The 21796-nt window shown below is 47.9% G+C and overlaps 1 protein-coding gene across 1 annotated transcript in view; it reads left to right on the top strand.

The window, feature by feature from the left end:
* The window catches only part of dcc (DCC netrin 1 receptor), a 1735814-nt gene that overhangs the window by 1672838 nt on the left and 41180 nt on the right, over positions 1-21796 (top strand). The window contains exons 26-27 of the mRNA XM_072497411.1: positions 5432-5581; positions 7489-7707. Of these exons, the coding sequence (XP_072353512.1) occupies positions 5432-5581; positions 7489-7707 (369 nt within the window). The remainder of the gene's footprint in view (positions 1-5431; positions 5582-7488; positions 7708-21796) is intronic.

Genomic DNA, 21796 nt, shown 5'->3' with positions numbered 1-21796 from the left:
GGCAGCCCCACGCCGTCGGGAACCCCCCGGCGCCGGCAAAACGGAGACTCCCGCCAGCGGAGAATGACGCCCCATAAGTCCATGGGCGGGATTCTCCGCTTGCCGACGCTGAAATGGCATTTGGCGATCGGGCAGAGAATCCCTATTGATGCCAAAACTGGGGGGCGGCGCCTGTTTTCGGATGCTCCGGCCCCTCCAAAACAGCATCATCGGGGAGCACGCCGTTGGGATGGCCTTAGGCTGTCATCAGAAGTCCCTCCCCCGATGCTCCGCCCCCGATGATCACTTGTGCTCTGAGTTTTCGTCAACCTCGCGTGGTGGCTGCGGACTGTGGCCAGCGCCACAACAGTCCGCGGCGGGGGGGGGGGGAGTCATGCCGCTGACCAGGGGGGGGCTTCGGCCAGGGCTGGGGGGACTGGTGGGGGCAAGGGGGTGGCGAGGGAGGATCCAAGGAGGCACTATCTGGCAGGTCGGGTCAGTGCGCAGCTGGCGCCATGTTGTACAGCGCAACTGCTGCAGGTCACGGCGACGGACCCGGCAATTATATGGCCGTTTTTGCCACGGGAGCCGGGCGTCTTACCAGGCGCCGCTGCTAGCCCCTCACTGATCCTGGAATCGGTGAGGATTCAATGCCAATTTTGGAGTTGTACAACGCCACTGTTCCCACGCCGGCATCGGCACTTAGACGCAAAATCGGCGAATCCAGCCCCTTGTGTCTTACAATGGGACCCCTTTCACCAGTGGAGAATTCAAGGCATTCACAAAGTCCAAAGCACATTCAGATGGCGCCCGACCACCCGTCTTCTAAAGGCTTGGCCAAGCGGGCAGTCCAAATACTTAAAAACGGTATGAAGGAATAGACCGCCGATTTGCTCGACACCAAACTGGCTTGGTTTCTTTTCAACTACAGAACAACGCCACATTTGATGATGGCAGTTGAGCCAATGGAATTGCTAATGGGCTGATGCCTCTGGACCAGACTCACTGCTTCCTAACCTAAGTGGGAGAATGGAGTCAAAACAGGAGGCTCAATAGAAAAACTATGGGGTGAATTCTCCACCTCCCCTGCTGTGTGTTTATCGATGAAGCGCCATCGCAGGCACTGGGATTTTCCATTCCCGCCGCTGGCCAATGGGATTTTCCATTGTAGTCACCCCACGCCGTCGCGAAGCCCTTGGGCAGGGGTGCACTGCCGGCGGAACACAGAACCCCGCCGGCGGAGAATTCACCACTCTGACATCCGATGACCTGATTGGACTTTCAGACTGGGAGATACACGGCGGGATTCTCCGTTCCTGAGACTATTGGGGCACGATTTGTGGACTTCCACCACTGTAAAACTGGCAGTACACCTGGACTGATTCAGTGACTATGGAAGGGCTAGAATTGGCACCACGTAGAACACAATTGATTCCAATGAGAAATAGTGCTGGACTCGTTGGGGTCGGGATCGACACTTTGGAGGCTGACAACCTGCAGACGCATGTACTTAAAAAAAAATGTAAAGTACCAAATTCTTTTTTTCCCAATTAAGGGGCAATTCAGCATGACCAATCCACCTACCCTGTGCATTTTTGGGTTGTGGGGGTGAGACCCACGCAGACACGGGGAGAATGTGCAAACTCCACAAGGACAGTGACCCAGGACCGGGATTTCGCAATTTCAGAACCGGGTCCCCATGGATCTCAAGAGTGGTAGTTGAGAAGACTCATTCCGTGTCATACAAGATCAAAACCAGGGAGAGGACCCTAAAAAAGCACCACCATCTTTTGAGCAGACAACCCTCGCCTGCTGAGACTACACTGGGCGGGTTGATACCCTCCGCGTCTTTGGAACCTACCACCAGGTAAGGGACTAAACCTATGGTGCACCCAAGCGTTGTTCCCCAGGAGGATGAAGACTCAGTCACTGACATGGAAACTAAAGTGATGAACCTGCAGCCAGAAATCAGAGCTGGGGTGGAACCCCATCAGTTGCCCTTCGACGCTCAGCGAGGAAGCGACGATCCTCCGTCCACTTTACACCCCCGGATCCGACTCCACTGACTGTGACTCAAGACAGTTGGCAAAGTGATGAAGGAGGCCTCATGGTCATGGGAGCGAGGGGGAGGATCTGGACTTTGGAGGGGAGGGATATGATGACCCTCACGAGGATCGTGCGTGATCACTCATTGATCTCCCTGTGGGGCTCGTTGAAACGGGCTGAGGCCTGTCCAGCTGGGACTCGTTATTGAGCCATTTAAATACTGTCCCAGACCCGGGCCAGGATTTCTTGTTAGTCCTGGGCTGATACACTAATGTTGTATAACGCGAGTGCGGCTTTACTTTTGAATTAAAATAAATTTGTTTTAACCTTTATCTTTGCGTCTCCTGGATTACTGCAGTATTAAAATATTTATTTTTGAAATTTATTTATTTTCAGCTGTCTTAACTCAACTGCATCAGGTTACCAGTCTTAAACACATCAAGGAATGTTTCACAATGCCAAAAGAAGGTAAGTTCTAATACGCAGCCCAATTTTGCTGGTTTATGGAAGCCTTTATGGGGTGAATTTTAATGGGCGTATTACACCGCCTCCTCCCCCCCCCCCCATGGTAAAAGTTGGACACAAGCCAAATGACTTTAAAAAAAGGCCACTCCTCAGTGAGAGGAAGTCAGGCCCTCAAGAGCTGCTTGCCAATCAGATCAGCTGGCAGCACTACCAGTCCCAGTCACATCAGAACCCAGTAATGGGCGGTGCTGAGACTACAAGGAAGCCATGGGAAGAAGAGAGCAATGGATCCCGAAAGACCCATAACAGGTGGGTCCAAGGAATTTGTGCGTGGAAGGATCGAGCATCCTAAGGCGCGGGGGTCAAGAGGCGAGTGGAGGGGCAGATGTTAGAGGCCAAGTGGGTAGGCAAAATACGAGATGTACCATCTTGGTGCTGAGGGTGGGGGGCGGGGAGCAGGGGGTTCCCCCAATGTACACAGGGCACTCTCCCAAAAAATGTACCCACCACTCCCATTCCTTCCCTCATTTCACTATCTGATGTTAAAGGGATAGACTCCTCACCCTTGCCTGCCTGCCCATGCCAACCATATTCTAGCATGGGAAGCATAATATTGAGATCAGTTGGCATGTTGGCACCTGCCCACCTACCATACTGTGGAAACTGGTGTGTTGGCAAAGTGCTTGTGATCCAACATCATCATATCAGATTTTACGCATGTGCGATATAACAGCAGTTCCTGATTTACATAAGTGAAGTTCCAGTCTATGTTTGTGATTATACAAATGAGGTTGAGTGGAAGCTTGAATCATAAAACTAATTTGGAAAAACAGCACAATTTTGAGTGCAGTTAGTAAACTGGAGATGGCTCAGACTATTCCAATAGCTGCTACATTCGATTCAGGGGCAGGATCCTATTGGAATATTATAATCGATCACATATTTAATAGATTAAGGGGAGGCAGAAGCATAGTGACATTGTCACTGGACGAGTAACCCGGGGACCCAGGGACAAATCTGGGGACCCATGTTCCAGTCCCACCACGGCAGATGGTGGAATTTAAATTCAACAAAAATAAATAAATCTGAAATTAAAAGTCGAATGATGACCACAAAACCATTGTTGATTGTATAAAAACCCATCTGGTTCACTAGCATCCTTTAGGGAAGGAAATCTGCCATCCTTACTTGGTCTGGCCTGCAGGTGACTCCAGACACACAGCAATGTAGTTGATTCTTAAATGCCCTCTGAAATGGAGTTCGGACTGGGCAATAAATGCTATCCCAGCCAGTGATGCCCACATTCCGCAGATGAATTTTAAAAAACCCAAAAAATTTGAAGGGTCCATGAACAGCATTTAGTGAAGCCAGGAACAGTTGGAGAAGATGATAACAAACTCTATATTAAAAAAGTGCTGTTGTTACATCTGAGGAGCCGGGGCTCATAGAAGCCCTGGGAGCTGTTTGATAGCTCTGTACAGTTGAGGGCTCAGCGAAGCCTATGGGGAGCTGAGAAGGTGACGGAAGGTCATTGGCTCCATACTGCTGGACAACTGGGGCTCCAGAGAGTTGACAATTTGGGCAAAGGAAAGTCTTTGATCTGCACCAATCATCTGAAAAACTGAAATTGTGCTGGTGATTCGAAGCTGGAGCTGTGAATCAGGTACGTCGCAGTATCAGGAGGAAAGATTGAACAACTGGGAGGGAAGCGGGCACTGTGGCAGTCTGAGTTGGAGTGGCTTTTGAGGAAAATCAGAGGCTAGTTCTTTGAAAGTGAAGAGCTGAAATCCTTTGTGAGGGAGTTAAAGAATGTTTGATCCTGGGCGGTACGGTCGCGCATTGGTTAGCACTGCTACCTACAGCACTGAGGACCCGGGTTCGATCCCGGCCCCGGGTCACTGTCTGTGTGGAGTATGCACATTCTCCCCGTGTCTGCGTGGTACTTGCCCCCACAACCCAAAGATGTGCAGGTTAGGTGGATTGGCCATGCTAAATTTCCCCTTAATTGGAAAAAAATAATTGGGTACTCTAAATTTTTTTTAAAATTAAATAAAAGAATGCTTGGTACTCACTGATGCCTGGGTAGGTTACTGAGAAATGTTTATCCACGTTCTGGTTAGTGTCTGCCATTTAATGTGCAGTTCGTTTGTTGTGTGTTTGACTACAGTTTGTTTGTTAATTTGTGTTTGCCTCATGTCAATTCTGGATATTAAGGTATAAGAGTGATAATATTTCCCATTTGCTCTGTTGACTTATACATAGAACAATGTCTTTTATTTGTTTAAAACCATGGAATCTTGTAGCTTTATTCTCTTCGTAAGTGCCTTGGATTTCAACATTCATCAACTTTAAACAAAACGTCTCTGGTCGCTCATTGGATCATAATAAAATGTGGGTGTCTAGTCTGGGTCCGTAGCAAATGTGTCAGGCAGATGAGCTTGGTACAAGTGATGACAACATTCCAAGATCAGCAAAGCTGTCGCCTTTGTGACAAAATGCCTTGGATAATTCATTTGTCAAGAGACAATCTCCCTTAAGTGTCATTCGGCAAAAGCTGAAGGTGTAGTTTTTGCTGTTCAGAATTAATTAAAATGCGATTTATTGTGAAATGTGGCCTATTTGTGTAAAGGTAGCATAATTAGAAAACCTAAACCACATTAAAGGCGAGATTCTCTGTCCTCCCCATGGCGTGTTTCTCAGCAGGGGGAGGGGACCGCCGGCGTTGGCCAGCAGCAAGATCTTCTGGTCCCGCCGCTAACCCACCCCAAGCAGCAAGGAAATCCCTGCCACGGTGCACCGTCTGCTGGACAAGGAGGTCCCACTGGCGTGAGCAACAGGAATATCTCACCCTAAGTGTGTTATTTTTGCAATATTTTGAGTGCTCTTCCCTCAGAAAATATTTCAGTTTGTTGATGCATTTTTTTAACTTTCCAATCTGCAGCTGTTGTAAGTGCGATTCCTGTTCCAACACTAGAGAGTGCCCAATACCCTGGCATCCTGCCATCTCCGACATGTGGATATCCTCACCCACAGTTTCCATTGCGTACCATGCCATTCCCCACACTGACTGTTGATCGCGGATTTGGATCAGGTAAGAATCCATTACTAATTTAATTTTCAAATAAAATTTAGTTTTTATTTAAGAGGGAGACAGAAAGCAGAGTCCAAAGAAGTGCAGGTTAGGTGGATTGGCCATGCTAAATTGCCACTTAATGTCCAAAAGGTTTGGTGGGGTTATGGGGATAGGGTCAGGACATGGGCCTAGGTAGGGTACTCTTTCCAAGGGTTGGTACAGACTCAGGCCTGAATGGCCTTCTTCTGCACTGTAGAGTTTCTATGATTCTATAACTTTAGCCAGTTAGCCTACCATTTGCTATCGAGATATTGCTAAAATCCATTATGAAGGGTGTTACAAGAGGTTACTTATAGAATCATAATGGGATCAGGCAGATTCAACGTGGTTTTGTGAAAGGGAAATGGTGGTTAACAATTTATTAAAGTTCTTTGAGAAAGTTACAAGCATGATGGATAAAGGGGGAAGCTTCCATACATCCAGTCCCTTCATCCAAGACATTGATATGGATTGTAAATAACTGAGGCATCAGCACTGATTCAGCTATTATAGCTTGCCAACCTGAAAAATACCTATTTATCCCTACTCTCTGTTTCCTGCTAGCTAACCAGTCCTTTATCCATGATAATATGTCACCCCCAAACCACAAGTTCTTATTGTGAAGACAAATTGAATATTGGTGTTTTTTGCAAAGGGATAAATATAAAAGTGGGGAGATTTTATTGCAGTTGTACACAGCCTTGGTGGGAGCACTTCTGGAGTATTTTCCACCAGAAAACAATGAAGGCTGGGTCATTTAATTTATTCAAAGCTAAGTTAGATGGATTTTTGTGATCACCATGGGAGTCAAGGGTTACAGGGACAGACAGGAAAGTGGAGTTAAGACCTTAATCAGATTAGCCATGATCTTACTGGATAGCTCAAAGGGCTGAATGGTCTACTCCCACTCCAAAATCCTATGCTCGTTTTTTGGATTTAAACATGCTACATAGAACCTGGACAATACAATAACATGTTCATTTTCTGTATACCTGATCAACTTGAAAGGCAATAGACCTATGCAAGAAAAAAACCAGGAAAACTGGAATTGAGTCCCATGGAGAAAATACAGCTATCGTAAGATTATCTACATTGGCAGGAAAAACGGAAATACAGAGTATTTCTTAAGTGGCAAGAGGCTGGGAAGTGTTGGACTTCAAATGAATTTGGGTGTCCTTGTTCATGAGTCATTGATAACTTTGTAAATCTTTGTAATTTGAGATTTGTAATTCTCCAGTCCTCTGTCACCACCCTTGAGTTGAAGGAAGACTGAACAGTTATGGCCAGTGTCTCCGCAATTTCGACATTCATTTCCCTCAGTACCTTTGTACACATCGCATCTGCTCCTGGTGCCTTATCAATTTTCAGTACCCAGCCTATCCAATACCATTGCCGTATCAATTTTGAACCATTCCAGTGTCTTGCATTTCCCCCTCCTTCACTATGCATCTTCGTCCTTGGTAAAGACAAATGTAAAGTATCCATTTAATGCCTCAGCCATGCTCCCTGCCTCTATGCAGTGTTCCTCTTTTTTTTTTACCTCTAATCGGTCCTACTCCTCCTTTTACTCCCTTTTATCAATATATATATTATATACTATTATATTTCAGTATATATATTTATATAATGTGGTGCTGTTATTTGGATCATTTTGATACTGTGCCAGAAGCAATGCAGGTGTGAGAATATTCCGAAGTCTCTTGTTGTAAATGGAACATTTATTTACTGTCACCCTAAAAGAATTAAAGAGTATGGTGATAGGGTTAGATACAAAGGGGTGGGAGGTGGTCCCTGTGGAACTTAAGTGCCAGAATTGACCAAATAGGTCCATGGTTAGACTTATTACTGAATATAATTCAATGTAACCACGGTTTTCTTTTTAAAAGCCATGAGTGAGGCTCAAACATCGCATCTTCAGCAGCCAGCCATGTTGACCCAAACACAGCCTGAGCATTCATCGGGCGAGGAGGCTCCGAGCAGAACGATTCCTACGGCCTGTGTCCGACCCACTCATCCGCTGCGCAGTTTTGCAAATCCCCTGCTACCTCCTCCTATGACTGCACTGGAGCCCAAAGTTCCTTACACACCTCTTCTCTCTCAACCAGGTAAGCAGTAACGAGCCAATGATTGAAAATACTTTCTGTGAACTGACATCTTGTTGAGTGTTAATTTCCTTGACTACTTGAAGGAAAATGATTGGAATAATACTCAAATCCTTGAATACAAATGGCAGCATTTTCAGCTTGGAAGCGATAAATTTTCTGACCAATTGCAAGAGCAATCTTACATCTTAGTACTGTGGTAGTATCAGGTATTGCAGTATCCGAGAGGCTGTAGACCATTGGGTAAACCTAGGAGTTTACCATTGGATGTTTGGTATGTAGCTCCGCCCTGACAGGCGGGGTATAAGAACAGGTGCCGTCCCAACAGACATCATTCTGTACCGAAGCTGCTGGGGAACAGACCTAGTCTATTAAAGCCTTCAGTTATGTTACAACCTCGTCTTTGAGTTTAATTGATCGTGCATCAATTTAATAGACTACTCTTAAGCTGAAAGAATGGATCTCCGAATCAAGCCGGAGTGTCTACAACTCAGCCCCCACGCGCAGAACTCGGCGGCGATATTTAAGCACTGGTTGGCGTGTTTTAAAGGCTACCTCGAGACGGCCGGAGGCACCCCCTCAGGAGAACAGAAACTGCATCTCCTGCACTCGAGAGTAAGCCCTGGAATGTTCTCCCTCATCGAGGAGGCGGAGGACTATGATGATGCGATCGAACTGTTAAAGGAACATTATATACGCCCTGTAAACCAGGTCTACGTACGTCACCTGCTTGCAACTAGACGGCAAAGCCCCGGGGAATTGCTGGAGGACTTCTACCGGGCGCTACTGGTGCTGGGCAGAAACTGTGGCTGCCCGCAAGTTTCGGGCAGCGAGCACACGGATGCCGTCATAGCAGGTATGGGCTCCTCAGAGATCCACCAAAGACTCTTAGAAAAGGACACCCTGGGACTGAGAGAGGCACTGGCCCTGGCAGGGTCCATGGATGTTGCCTCCAGAAACGCGCAGCCCAATGTGCCCGACCACGCGGCGGCCCCCTGGGCTGCGTGGCATCCCGCAGCGGCAGCCCCACTAACCTTCCCCGTGTCCCCCCAGGCCTGCGCTGTAAGATGGCCTGCTCCGTTGGGCCCCGCTGTTTCTTCTGCGGGCAGGCGCACACGCTGCCCGGCCCGCACCTCCACCTGCAAAGGGTGCGGCAAGAAGGGCCATTTTGTGGGGGCCTGCCAAGCACGAGCCGTGGCCGCGGTCTCCAACGACTCCGGACCGCTGCGGCAACCTTCCCTTCGGGCCCCAGGCTGCCAGCACACACCGCCACCCCACTATCCTAGGGCCACGCCCGACCCACGGGCGTGGCCATCTTGCCCCTCGGACACCACGCTGGACGGATGGGTGCCACCATTTTGTCCATCCCCACCGCCATTTTGTTCATCCCTGACCACCATGTGCGATCCATGGGAGACGCCATCTTGGATGGGGCCCCATGCCTCCAACACGGCCGACGACACGCTGCCCGATCACACCCCGCAACTGCTCCATCTGGCCTCGGTGATGCTGGACCCAAATCGACCTCGGACACTCACGACTGCAACGACGACGGTGTTCATCAACGGCCACAAGACATTTTGCCTGATCGACTCCGGGAGCACGGAGAGCTTTATACACCGCGACACGGCAAGGCGCTGTTCACTTGTTACCCATCCTGTCAACCAAAGAATCTCCCTGGCCTCCGGGTCACACTCGGTGGAGATAAAGGGGTTCTGCCTAGCAGACCTCACTGTCCAAGGCAGGAAATTCAACAATTTCTGCCTTTATGTCCTGTCGCACCTCTGCGTGGCTACACTCCTGGGGTTAGACTTCCAATGTAACTTGCAAAGCCTGACCTTTAAATTCGGCGGTCCTATACACCCCCTTACTGTCTGCGGCCTCACGACCCTTAAGGTCGACCCGCCTTCCCTGTTTGTGAACCGCACCCCGGATTGCAAACCCGTCGCCACCAGGAGACGACGGTAAAGTGCCCAGTACCGGACCTTCATCAGGTTAGAGGTCCAAAGGCTACTCAGGGAAGGGGTCATTGAAGCTAGCAACAGTCCCTGGAGAGCTCAAGTAGTGGTGGTGAAGACCGGGGAGAAACATAGGATGGTCATTGACGACAGTCTGACCATCAACAGGTTTGCGCAGCTGGATGCGTACCCTCTCCCCCACATATCCGACCTGGTGAACAGGATCGCGCAATACAAGGTCTTCTCCACGGTGGATCTAAAGTCCGCTTACCATCAGCTACCACTCCGCACTAGTGATCGCAAGTACACTGCCTTCGAAGCAGATGGGCGGCTCTACCAATTTTTAAGGGTTCCCTTTGGTGTCATTAATGGGGTCTCGGTCTTCCAACGCGAGATGGACCGAATGGTTGATCGGTACGGCTTATGCGCAACGTTCCCGTATCTTGATAACGTCACCATCTGCGGCCATGACCGGCAGGACCACGACACCAACCTCCGAAAATTTCTCCAGACCGCGAAAATCCTTAACTTAACGAACAATAAGGATAAATGCGTATTTAGCACCGACCGTCTAGCCATTCTCGGCTATGTAGTGCGAAATGGAGTTATAGGCCCCGACCCTGAACGCATGCGCCCCCTTATGGAGTTCCCCCTCCCTCACTGCCTCGGGTTTTTCAGTCATTACGCACAGTGGGTCCCCAACTACGCAGACAAAGCCCCTCCCCTAATCCAGTCCACAACCTTCCACCCTGTCGACGGAGGCCCGCCAGGCCTTCTGCCGCATCAAAGCAGACATTGCAAAGGCCACGATGCGCGCCATCGATGAATCCCTCCCCTTCCAGGTCGAGAGCGATGCGTCCGACGTAGCCCTGGCCGCCACCCTCAACCAAGCAGGCAGACCCGTGGCCTTCTTCTCCCGTAACCTCCATGCTTCAGAAATTCGCCATTCCTCGGTGGAAAAAGATGCACAAGACATAGTAGAAGCTGTGTGACATTGGAGGCATTACCTGCCCGGCAGGAGATTCACTCTCCTCAGTGACCAACGGTCGGTGGCGTTCATGTTTGATAATGTACAGCGGGGCAAGATAAAGAACAACAAGATCTTATGGTGGAGGATAGAACTCTCCACCTACAACTACGAGATCTTCTACCATCCTGGGAAGCTAAACGAGCCTTCCAATACCCTGTCCCGCGGCACGTGTGCCACTGCACAAGTGGATCGCCTCCGAGCCCTCCACGAGGACCTCTGCCACCCGGGGGTCACTTGTTTTTCCCACTTCATTAAGACCCGCAACCTGCCCTACTGCATCGAGGAGGTCAGTACAGTCACCAGGGACTGCCAAATCTGCGCGGAGTGAAAACCGCACTTCTACCGGCCAGAGAGGGTGCACCTGATAAAGGCTTCCCGTCCCTTTGGGCGCCTCAGCATGGACTTCAAAGGCCCCCTCCCCGCCACTGACCGCGACACGTATTTCCTGAACGTGATTGACGAGTACTCCCGGTTCCCATTCGGTATCCCCTGCCCCGTCATGACCACAACCACCATCATCAAGGCCCTCCAGGGTATCTTTACCCTGTTCGGGTTCCCCGCGTACATACACAGTGATAGGGGGTCCTCCTTTATGAGCGACGAACTGCGTCAATTCCTGCTCAGCAAGGGCATCGCCTCAAGCAGGACGACCAGTTACAACCCCCGGGGAAACGGACAGGTAGAGAGGGAGAATGGAACGGTCTGGAAGACCGGTCTACTGGCCCTACGGTCCAGGACTCTCCCCATCTCCCGCTGGGAGGAAGTCCTCCCAGAGGCCCTCCATGCCACCCGGTCACTGCTCTGTACAACTACCAATCAGACACCTCATGAACCTCACCTGGTCTTCCCCAGGAAATCCTCCTCCGGGACCTTGCTCCCAACCTGGCTAGCGACACCCGGACCCATCCTGCTTCGGAAGCCCGTTGGTCGAGAGGGTCCACCTGCTGCACGCTAACCCCCAGTACACCCAGGTGGCGTTCCCTGATGGCCGGCAAGATACAGTCTCCCTCCGGGACCTGGTGCCCGCCGGAACCCCACGCGCACCCGAACCATTGCCCCCACCCCCTCCCCCCCCACAGCACCTCACTGGAGGGTCGGTCCTCCCGCCGCTCCTACCTAGGCCATCCCACCCACCGACGCCCCCTGCAGGCGCCCCCCTCTTGTGTCAACCGTTTGCCCCACCAGCGCCGTCTAGGGGTGACGAAGCTGACATGGACGACAAAGCCAAGCTCCCGGAGTCACAGACACCCGGACCCCCACCAGAATCACCACAGAGGCTCAGACGATCCAGGAGGATGACCAGGCCACCCGACCGACTGATTGCTACACTGTAACTGTCAATGTAAATGAACACTGACTGTATATATCTTCCACGCCTGTAAATAGTCACGCTACCTCCATATCTGATCATACCATGTTAAGTGCAATTGTAACCACTGGCCATCACTCCCGCCGGACTCTTTTTTTAACAGGGGGTGAATGTGGTAGTATCAGGTATTGCAGTACCCGAGAGGCTGTAGACCATTGGGTAAACCTAGGAGTTTACCATTGGCTGTTTGGTATGTAGCTCCGCCCTGACAGGCGGGGTATAAGAACAGGTGCCGTCCCAGCAGCCCTCATTCTGTACCGAAGCTGCTGGGGAACAGATCTAGTCTATTAAAGCCTTCAGTTATGTTACAACCTCGTCTTTGAGTTTAATTGATCGTGCATCAAGTACAAGAAGACGACAATAGTTGTATGAATTCCCTGATGGTTCAAGTACGAAGTAGCTGCGATTGTTCTTTGCAAAACTGAGGGCCAGCAAGGTGAACGTTCGGTTTGGTGTTTGGTTCACCTTGAGTTTGCTTGCTTTTATTTTTAAAAATAGGTTTTAGCATCAGAAAGCCAGAAAAATGGGAAAATAAGTGAAAATGGTTCTTGTTTAAAGTTTACACTCTGCTAAACCATTGCTAATGGAGCAAGAAAACACATATAATGAGGATTGTTTCATGCAGCCTGATGTTTTGGCTGTGAGGTATGTATAGTGATTGAAAGTACATTCAATAGCATGAATCGTAGAATTATAGAATGCGAACAGTGCAGAAGGAGGCCATTCGGCCTAAATCATTTGGGAAATATTTTGATGGAGGATCCTGTAGAACTCAGTTAGTGCGGGAAACCTTGGAGACATCAGCGAAGGGAATCTGCACGGAACCCACATCCCTTTTTTCTCGCACTAGCCCGCCATATTCTGATAAGAAAAGAGTTTAAAGATCCCAACACTCCTTTCAAAAGCAACACAGAGAAGGTAAGTGTGTAAGGGGGTAGGGTGGGTGAGGTAAGTGGATAGGATAGTAGATGTGTAGGACGGCAGGGTGCCAGCTGGGTAGGGTGGTTGTGGTAGGTCAGGGAGATAGGCATGGGTGGTCAAGTGGAGAGTCGGGGCTACAGTTGTACAGTCACCCAGCAGTGAGTCTTGCACTTTTCTGTCTGGCATCTCCTGGGTAACTATTCAGGTAGGTAAGTCAGAACTTTCCAAATGTTTCCACTCTAACTCAGAGTAGGAGCTTTTTCAGAGGGTTTCAGGGAGCAGGCAAAGTGCTTGTCAGAAGTTCAAACTTTCTGGGAAATTGCCACTGAGTCAGTGCACTGGGACTTCCGATGGGTTAAGTAACATACCTTCCAGGATACATCTAGGATCTGATGATCCGGAGACCAGAAGATCTGGGCCAATGCTTCAGGTCTGTGACCTTTCAGTAAAACTGCCTGAAAGGCCGTTGACCTGAAACAGTAATCCTGACTGGATTACAATTGGGATTCTATATTTCACATCGGCAGCACACACCCCCGTCTGCGGGTTTCCCGGTGGTATGGGGTTACAATGGGAAATCCCATTGATAAATGGCAGGAAGAGAGAATCCGGCCACCAGTGAACAGCACATCTCTGAGAAACATGCAGCTAGGGGGCTGGAGAATCCCAACCGCTGTGTCTCTATCCCCAGATGTTACCTGACCTGCTGAGTATTTTCCAGCAGTTTTTATTGCCAGGCACTTTTCCCAAGACCGGGCAGCATCTGTGGAGAGAGAAACAGAATTCACCTTTGGGTTCAATACCACTCTCTCTTCAGAACAGAAGGCAAGTAGGAATGTTATCGTTTTATGCTGTTGAAAAAAGGGGTAGGGTCAGTCAGAAGAACAAGGAAGATCAGGAATAGGTTAGAGAGTGGGAGAAATGAAAGGATAAAATGGTATGAAACAAAAAACAAACGCAATAATGATGGTTTTGGTAAAAAAATAAAGCATTGGTCCATAGTAAGTGATAACGCCAGAATAAAGGTCAACTCAGAATTTAGCAGCAGAATGAAGGTCAACTCAAAATTAAGCAGCAGAATAAAGGTCAGCTCAGAATTTAGCAGCGGAATAAAGGTCAGCTCAGAATTAAGCAAAGGCATGAAAACAACATACTGACTGGCATTTGGCAAAAAAAAATCCAAATGGTGAACATAGTTCATGAACCTTTTCAACGGCATAAAACCCATCACATTTCGACCTCTTGTTAGTTCCAAAGTAGAGTCAGATTGGACTCAAAACAGTGACTCTGTTTCTCTTTGCACAGATGCTGCCAGAGTGCTGGGTTTTTCCAGCATTTTCTGTTTTTATTTCAAATTTCCAGCATCTCATGACATTCAATATATTTAGCTACAGATTGGGGGATAGAAATGCCATTGATTCTGCCATAATAATAATACAACATGCAGGCTCCAAGAGAGGAGAAAAGATACAGGCCGGAATTCTCCAGCCATTCGCTAGCGGGGGGATTCTCTGATCCTGCCGGCAGCACCCCCCCCCCATCTGCAGGTTTCCCGGCGGCATGGGGTGACTTTAATGGGAATTTCCACTAACAGTGGTGGGAACAAAGAATTCCACTGCCAGCAAATGGGGGGCTGCCTCCCGCCACCGAGAAACACGCGGCTGGGAGGCAGAAGAAACTCACGGATAATATTTTATTGAACATCGCTGGCTGTACCAGGATTTATTGCCCATTCCTAATTGCCCTTGAACTGAATGGCCTTCTCTGAGGGCATTTTAGAGTCAACCACGTTGCTGTGGATCTGGAGTCACATGTAGGCCAAACCAGGTAAGGACGGCAGATTTCCTTCCCTAAAGGACATTAGTGAACCAGATGTGTTAATGACAATCGATTCATGGTCATCATTGAACTTTTAATCCCAGATTTCTTTTTCATTGAATTCAAATTCCACCATCTGTCGTGATGGGACTTGAACCCGGATCGCCAGGGCATGACTCTCGGTCTCTGGATTACGAGACCTGTGACAATTCCACTGCACTTCCACCTCCCTACCTAATCCCAGGGAGCCAGTACGCCCTCCAGGAAAATTTTGCAAAGGTAATGGCCCCAGATAACAACAGTGATCAATGCCAGAAGAACATGGATGCAGTGATCTCACGAGTGGTCGAATTCAGAGAACGTATGGTCAAATACCATATCCCACCAACTGCAACACCATTTCTATGCTACTCAATGCACCACGCCCACTTAATTTGCCTACCAACGATTTCTATCAGGTCTCATGCATGATCTTCATTGTTTAACCATACCCTCACAAACCCATACACCCACACTTCACAGCATGCACACACAGCCACCTATTCAATTATGACAGTCGCAACATCCAAAAACATTGCATCACATATCCCTCACTCTTTTAAGAACAGGGGCCAGCAGCTCTACCCAACAAGCAACAGACAAACTGCATATCCTTTTCCAGATGAGTAGACAATGAATGCCATAATTGGAGCAGCATTTTTTTCTTATTCGTTCAGGGGATGCGGGCGCCGTGGCTAGCATTTATTGCCCATCCCTAATTCGCCTTCAGAAGGAGGTGGTGAGCTGCCTTCTTGAACCGCTGTGGTCCACCTACAGTTCTGTTAGGAAGAGAGTTCCAGGATTTTAACCCAGCGACAGTGAAGTAACTGTGATATAATTCCAAGTCAAGTTGGTGAACGGCTTGGAGGAGAACTTACAGGTGGTGATCTATCCCGTCTGTCTGCTGCCCTCTTAAGTGATAGAGGTAACAATGGGTTTGCGAGGTAGTGTCAAAGAGGCCTTGGTGTGTTGCTGCGGTGCATCTTGCAGATAGCAGCCATGGTGGGGCCGGGGTGAATGTTTATTGTGGTGCATGGGATGCTTATCAATTGGGTTGGAATGTGTTGGGTTTCTTAAGTGTTTTAGGAACCGTGCTTATCCAGGCAACTGGAGATTATTCCAACAAACTCCTGACTGCATTGTGGACGGTGGACAGGCTTTGGGGTATCAGGAGGTGATTTATTCTTCACAGAATTCCCAGGATTTAAACTGCTCTTGTAGCCACAGTATTCATATGACTGATCCAGTTCAGTTTCCGGTCATTGGTGGTCCCCAGATTTTGTTGGTAGGGGATTCAACAATACGAATGCCATTGAATGTCATGGGGTGATGGTTAGATTCTCCCTTGCTGGAGTTAGTCATCGCTTGGCACTAGTGTGGTGTGAATGTAAATTGCCACTTGTCAGCCCAAGCCTGAAAGTTGTTCAGAACTTGATGCATATGAACATGGTGCTGAACATTGTGCAGTCATCAGTGAACATCCTTCCTTCGGACCTTACGATTGAAGGAAAATCATTGATGAAGCAGCTGGAGATGGTTGGGCCTAGAACACTACCCTGAGGAACTCCTGCAGTGATGTCCTGGGGATGAGATGATTGATCTCCAACCACAACCATCTTCCTTTGTGCTAGCTGTGACTCCAGTCAATAGCGAGTTTTCCTCCTTAGTTGTTCGCTCCAGATTTTCTGGGGCTTCCTGATGGCACACTAGGTCAAATGCTGCCTTGATGCCAGTTAATCTCACCTCACCTTGGGAGTTCAACTCTTTTGTCCATGTTTGAACCAAGGCTGTAATGAGGTGAGGAGCTGAGTGGCCCTGGTGAACCCAAACTGAGCATTAGTGAGCAGGTTATTGCGACGCAAGTGTCATTTGATAGCACTGTTGACAAAACTTTCCCATCATTTTGCGAATGATTGTCATCAGCAGTAGGGTATGAATTGGTTGGGATGGATGTACTGCTTTTTGTGGACAGGGCAATTTTCCGCTCAATGCCAGTGTTGTAGCTGTTCTGAAATAGTTTGGCTATGGGCTCGGCTAGTTCTGGGACACTAGTCTTCAGTACTTTGGCTGGAATGTTGTCAAGGCTGTTGCTAACTTTTGGTTGGTTCAATTGGCTCTGTTTTATAACCTTTGCTCTAGAGTTGCCGGGTATCTTTATGATACCGCCACAAGGTTCAAGTTCAAGTAATGATCAATAACTCAACACACCAATTAGTAAGATTCAAATCAAAGCACATTTATTATACACAGTAAATCACTACTCATGCATAAACTCTACTTTCTAGGCTATTCCTATCACTAGCTTCGGACTGGCCCACAAGGTCTGGGGAACAAATGGCCTTTCGTTCAGGTCCTGAGTCTGCAGGATTCAAAAGCTGGTATGGACTGGTAGCTAGGAGCGCCTATCTCGTAGCGAGCGTTGACTTGAGACTTACTTGCTTGGCGGCAACAAGACAGGTCACTGTCAAGGGTTGGTTCAAGTTGCTGAGTGACCCTGCCAAAGAAGAACAATTTGATCTTGGGGGCTTTACTTTATAGTCCCCGGGGGCTTCCCGCCCTTCAGGGCGGACCCCGTACCTGGTTCCAAGTGATTGGACTACTTTCCGATCACTTGGATCGATTTCTCCAATGCTGGAGCGGTTCCCTGATCTCTGGGCGGTCCCTAAATGTCCATTGGCCTTCCTTTGTCTTGGCTCCTGCTGGCGCCGAGGAGTCTGGCTTGGCTTTATTTACCTTAACTGTTGCCATTGTCCCTGGGAATCGCACATTACTATGTAGATGGCTGCTGCATTACTAAGCAGATGGCTGCTGGTTTCAGTGCTGTCTGGTTGTTTTGCAGGTTCCAATATACATGATTTTTGTATTTGCTAGTCTTTGCCTGTGTTGGCTGAATTTCCCTTCAGCCTTTGCGGTTCTCCATTTTAAGTCGGGAAGTGGCCAACTCAGGTGGCTACAGGGCCCATAGTCTTTACAATATTCATTATCTTCAGATGGAGTAAATACGATTTGTTGATGACTGGAATCTGTGATGCTGGGTACATCAGCAGGAGGCAGAGATGGATCATCCGCTCGACACTTCTGGCTGAAGATAGCTGAAAATACTTCAGCCAGATCGAGGCTTTGGTCGGTGGCTGGGCTGAAGCAATCAAAGATGATCATATTTTCAAAGCCAAAACCTTGTTCTCACATCCGACCACCCCCTTCCTCCCACAATCTCTTCTATTTTATAAGCTGCCAGTGCTGTGAGCATGACCTCTTGTGTTTGCTTCTCCCCTCATCATAACTGTTACCCTTGTTTCTTCCCCATTTCAGCCACCTAAGAATGGCAGCCTGGCTGGATAGTGGTGGAAGAACAAGAGGTGGACAAGCAGGAGACAGCGATTTAAAAAGAGACACCTTCTCTCACTCTTATACTTGCAGTCACCAGCTCAGATACTGACACTCGGACAGTTTAGAGCTGGCATCTGCACAGGGTGAAACACCAGGGCCTGACTGTCCTGCAGCCAGGGCAGGAGAAGGGATCACCATTTCTATTGCAGAAGACTGGGATGAGGTTCTGATAGAATGACATTAAGAAAAAGGGTTCGCACAATAAAATAGTTTGTGGATTGATAGACCTGACAGAAACTCTAGCTGCGGTCAACAACTTGGAGCCCAGAACCATCTCGCCACAGAGTTGAAATGCAGCACCCATAAAGTGATGTGGCACCCTGCACCACCGCAAATCCTGCAATCCTCACAAAGCTACATGTTCACTCTGCCTGCTTCTCTTTGGTACAAAAGAATGAAATGCATACAGCCCTTTTAAAAAACAGAGCTTCAGTAACCTCCGTTATACAACACTAGAAAACATGCCGGGAAATATCTAAAATATCGTCACGCTCACAGTCACTGGAAATGCCAATCTTGCCCTGTTCTGTGGTTGCAGTGGGAGCTGTAGTAGGTGGCATATTTTACTGAGGACACCTTAAATAAAGTAGAGATATTTCAGACATTGTTCCTCGCTGAGGTTCAATTGCTTCCTGGATGAAAATAGCCTTCGGTTAAGAGCGCTTCTACCCCTCCTCCTCCTCCACCCTCTTGCTGATGTCCTGCTCATTCTCCCTGTTATGCTGTATTCCAAGGGGATGCAATCTATTGCACCCATGTCTGGGAGTAAATAGCTTGGGCAGAGTCCTTAAAGTCAGCTCAAGTGCTTCAGGGCAAACCGCAGCACTGGGAGGCAGTGGTGCAGTGATATTGTCATTGGACTGGTAATCCAGAGACCCAGGGTAATGCACTGGGGACCCGGGTTCAAATCCCAGTAGAGCAGATGGTGATGTATGAATTCGATAAAAATGTGGAATTAAAAGTCCATGGAACCATTGCCGATTGTTGTAAAAACCCGTCTGGTTCACGGAGAAAACACCTGCCATCCTTACCTGGTCTGGCCGACATGTGACTCCAGACAGACAGCAAAGTGGGGACTCTTAAATGGATCCTCAGGGATGGGCAGTAAATACTGATCCAGCCAGGGTCGCCCATATCCCATGAATAAAGAAAAGAAAGTCTTTAGTCACTTTGAAAAATCCTAGAAAGCACCAAACATTCAACAATGACAATAGGCAGTAGAATTTAGTTCGGTTTAGCAGCCGACATGAAAGAAATAAATTATCCTTTTGCATAGCACTGGTGGGTGGTGGTGGAGGAAGGAGACACTGCCTGGTGCTGAATATATGTTCAACTATGTGAGGTCAAATGAGGGGGTTAATTAAAGCATTGAGCTCCAAAACAACAGCACTGGCAAATCAACACTGCACGTTGATTGAAGTCAAGGGAGAAATTTTCTGACCCCATTCACCGTGGATGCAAATCTCGTTATGGCGATTTGGAAAGGACACTTTATGTATAAACGCAAGTTTTTCCTTTTTCTTTCATTATGCACTGTTGGTAACAAAACTCGGAAGAAATGTAAATTGCTCCTCCCTCCACTGCAGACAAAAAGAACTGCTATTGACTGTGACCAGGTAATGGTAGGTTAAAACTGTTGCCTTCTAATTCACCTACAACATGTCTGGAGTAATAAGAACTGTGCTAGACGTTGCTTATGGCTTCTGTGTGAGCTTCCTCTGCAGTGAAAGAAAAGAGCCCTCTGGTGTTAAATGTTAACAAGAGCCCTGCAGATCAGGGCTTTATTTGCTCGGACTGGTGTTGGGATCAGAGAATGATGATGACATGATAGTAGGTGATGCTCAATTAGATTCATCTAGAGCATCCCAAAAGTTTGGATTAGCTGCTTTATATCACAGGATGATATGAAGGTTATTTAGGCCTACGGAGACAGATAACTTTTAAAATGAGATATGAATTCCCTGTCGCTGAGTTAAAGGAATCACTTGACAATATTTCAAGACTTTTACTGTGGCAAATGAACTAAAATCAACTTCCACTAAAGATAAGACCATAAAACCATAAAATACTTAGTAGGAAATGAATACACTAAACTACAGGATCAAGAACCCTTATTATTTTCCCAATAGGACCGATAACCCCATTCCACATTTATATATTACACTGCACTGTCTGCAAATTGGATTCTTGACAGGAAATAGTCCAAAGTTAATGTTCGCTTGCAATGGGCTTGCTTCTCCACATTTCACTGAGTCGTAATGGCCAGTGTCCATTGCAAATCGCCTTCCTCATTCAACTTCCAATAGTAAGGCTCACTTTTGTGATGCATTCTCCCGGCTCAGGGCAAATCTTCCAGTGTCATTAAATGTCTGCATGTTTCTTCTCTTTGACTAGTGGATAAGCTCACATCAGCATACTTCCTGTAGCTAACAGGGAGCAGCTTTTTCCCCTGCTCCCCACAATGGATGCTGATTCCCTCTCACTCTCTCTCTCCCTCTCGCTCTCTCACTCTGTGTCCAGAGCTTTCAAATCAGACTGTCTAAGAGTCTGTAAGACTACCCATGGTCAAGCCTGCTGCTCTTTTCTGTTTTTCATGTGTTAAACCTGGCACAGGTTTCAATAATTTTTGACCTGGGCCCCTTGTCCACACAGGACCCACCAGGCCACACAGGCTTACCTTTGGTCAGACCTGTTGCGTGTCCGTCTTCATTACTCCATTTTACCTGAAAAAAGCCAGTGAAAAGCATTACCATCTTATAACATCTTTATAGTCATAGCCCATTGTACTCATACTGCATCTTTGGAAAAACAATCAAACCGGTCGCCTATTCTTTCCTCATTGCCCTGAAATGTTATTTCCGTAAAGCTTTTATCCAATTATTTTTTGAAATTGTAGAATCTGCTTCCACCATCCCGTTAGGTGATACATCCCATACACTTATAGAATCATTGAATGGTTACAGCACAAAAGGAGGTCATTTGGCCCATTGTATTTGTGCTGGTCCTTCAAGGGAGCAATTCACCTCGTGCCACTCCCTGCCTTTTCCCCATAGCTTTGTAAATCTTTCCCTTTCAGAAATTGGTTTAATTTCCTTTTGACAACCTCAGTGACCCTGCCTCCACCACACTCACAGGTAGTGCATATCAGATCTTAACCACTCACTGCGTGAAAAACTTTTTTCTCATGTCTCGATTGTTTCTTTTACCAATTACTTTAAATCTGTTCCCTCTGGTTCTCGACCCATCATGGACAGATGCAACCACAGCAGGTAGTTTGGTGAGGATAGGGTCAAGTTGGTTTCCCCCTCATCTTGGTGTTCTCACCACGTCGCAGGCTCACTCTAGCAGTTATGTCCTACAGCATTCCGTCTGCTTGGTCTGTAGTGATGTTACCAAGCAACTCTTGGTGATAAACAGTTGTGTTTACCACCCAGGGTACATTCTACGTCCTTGCTAATTTTCCTCCAAGTGTTGCTCAACATGGAGGAGTATTGATTCACTATCTGAGGGAGGGCAGTAAGTGCAAAATAACAGGAGGTTTCCTTGCTCATGTTTGACCTAATGCCA

Source organism: Scyliorhinus torazame, chromosome 3 (genome assembly GCF_047496885.1).
Source record: "Scyliorhinus torazame isolate Kashiwa2021f chromosome 3, sScyTor2.1, whole genome shotgun sequence".
NCBI lineage: Eukaryota > Metazoa > Chordata > Chondrichthyes > Carcharhiniformes > Scyliorhinidae > Scyliorhinus > Scyliorhinus torazame.
The sequence above is the reverse complement of the archived record's forward strand: the minus strand, read 5'-3'. Positions and strand labels throughout refer to the sequence as shown.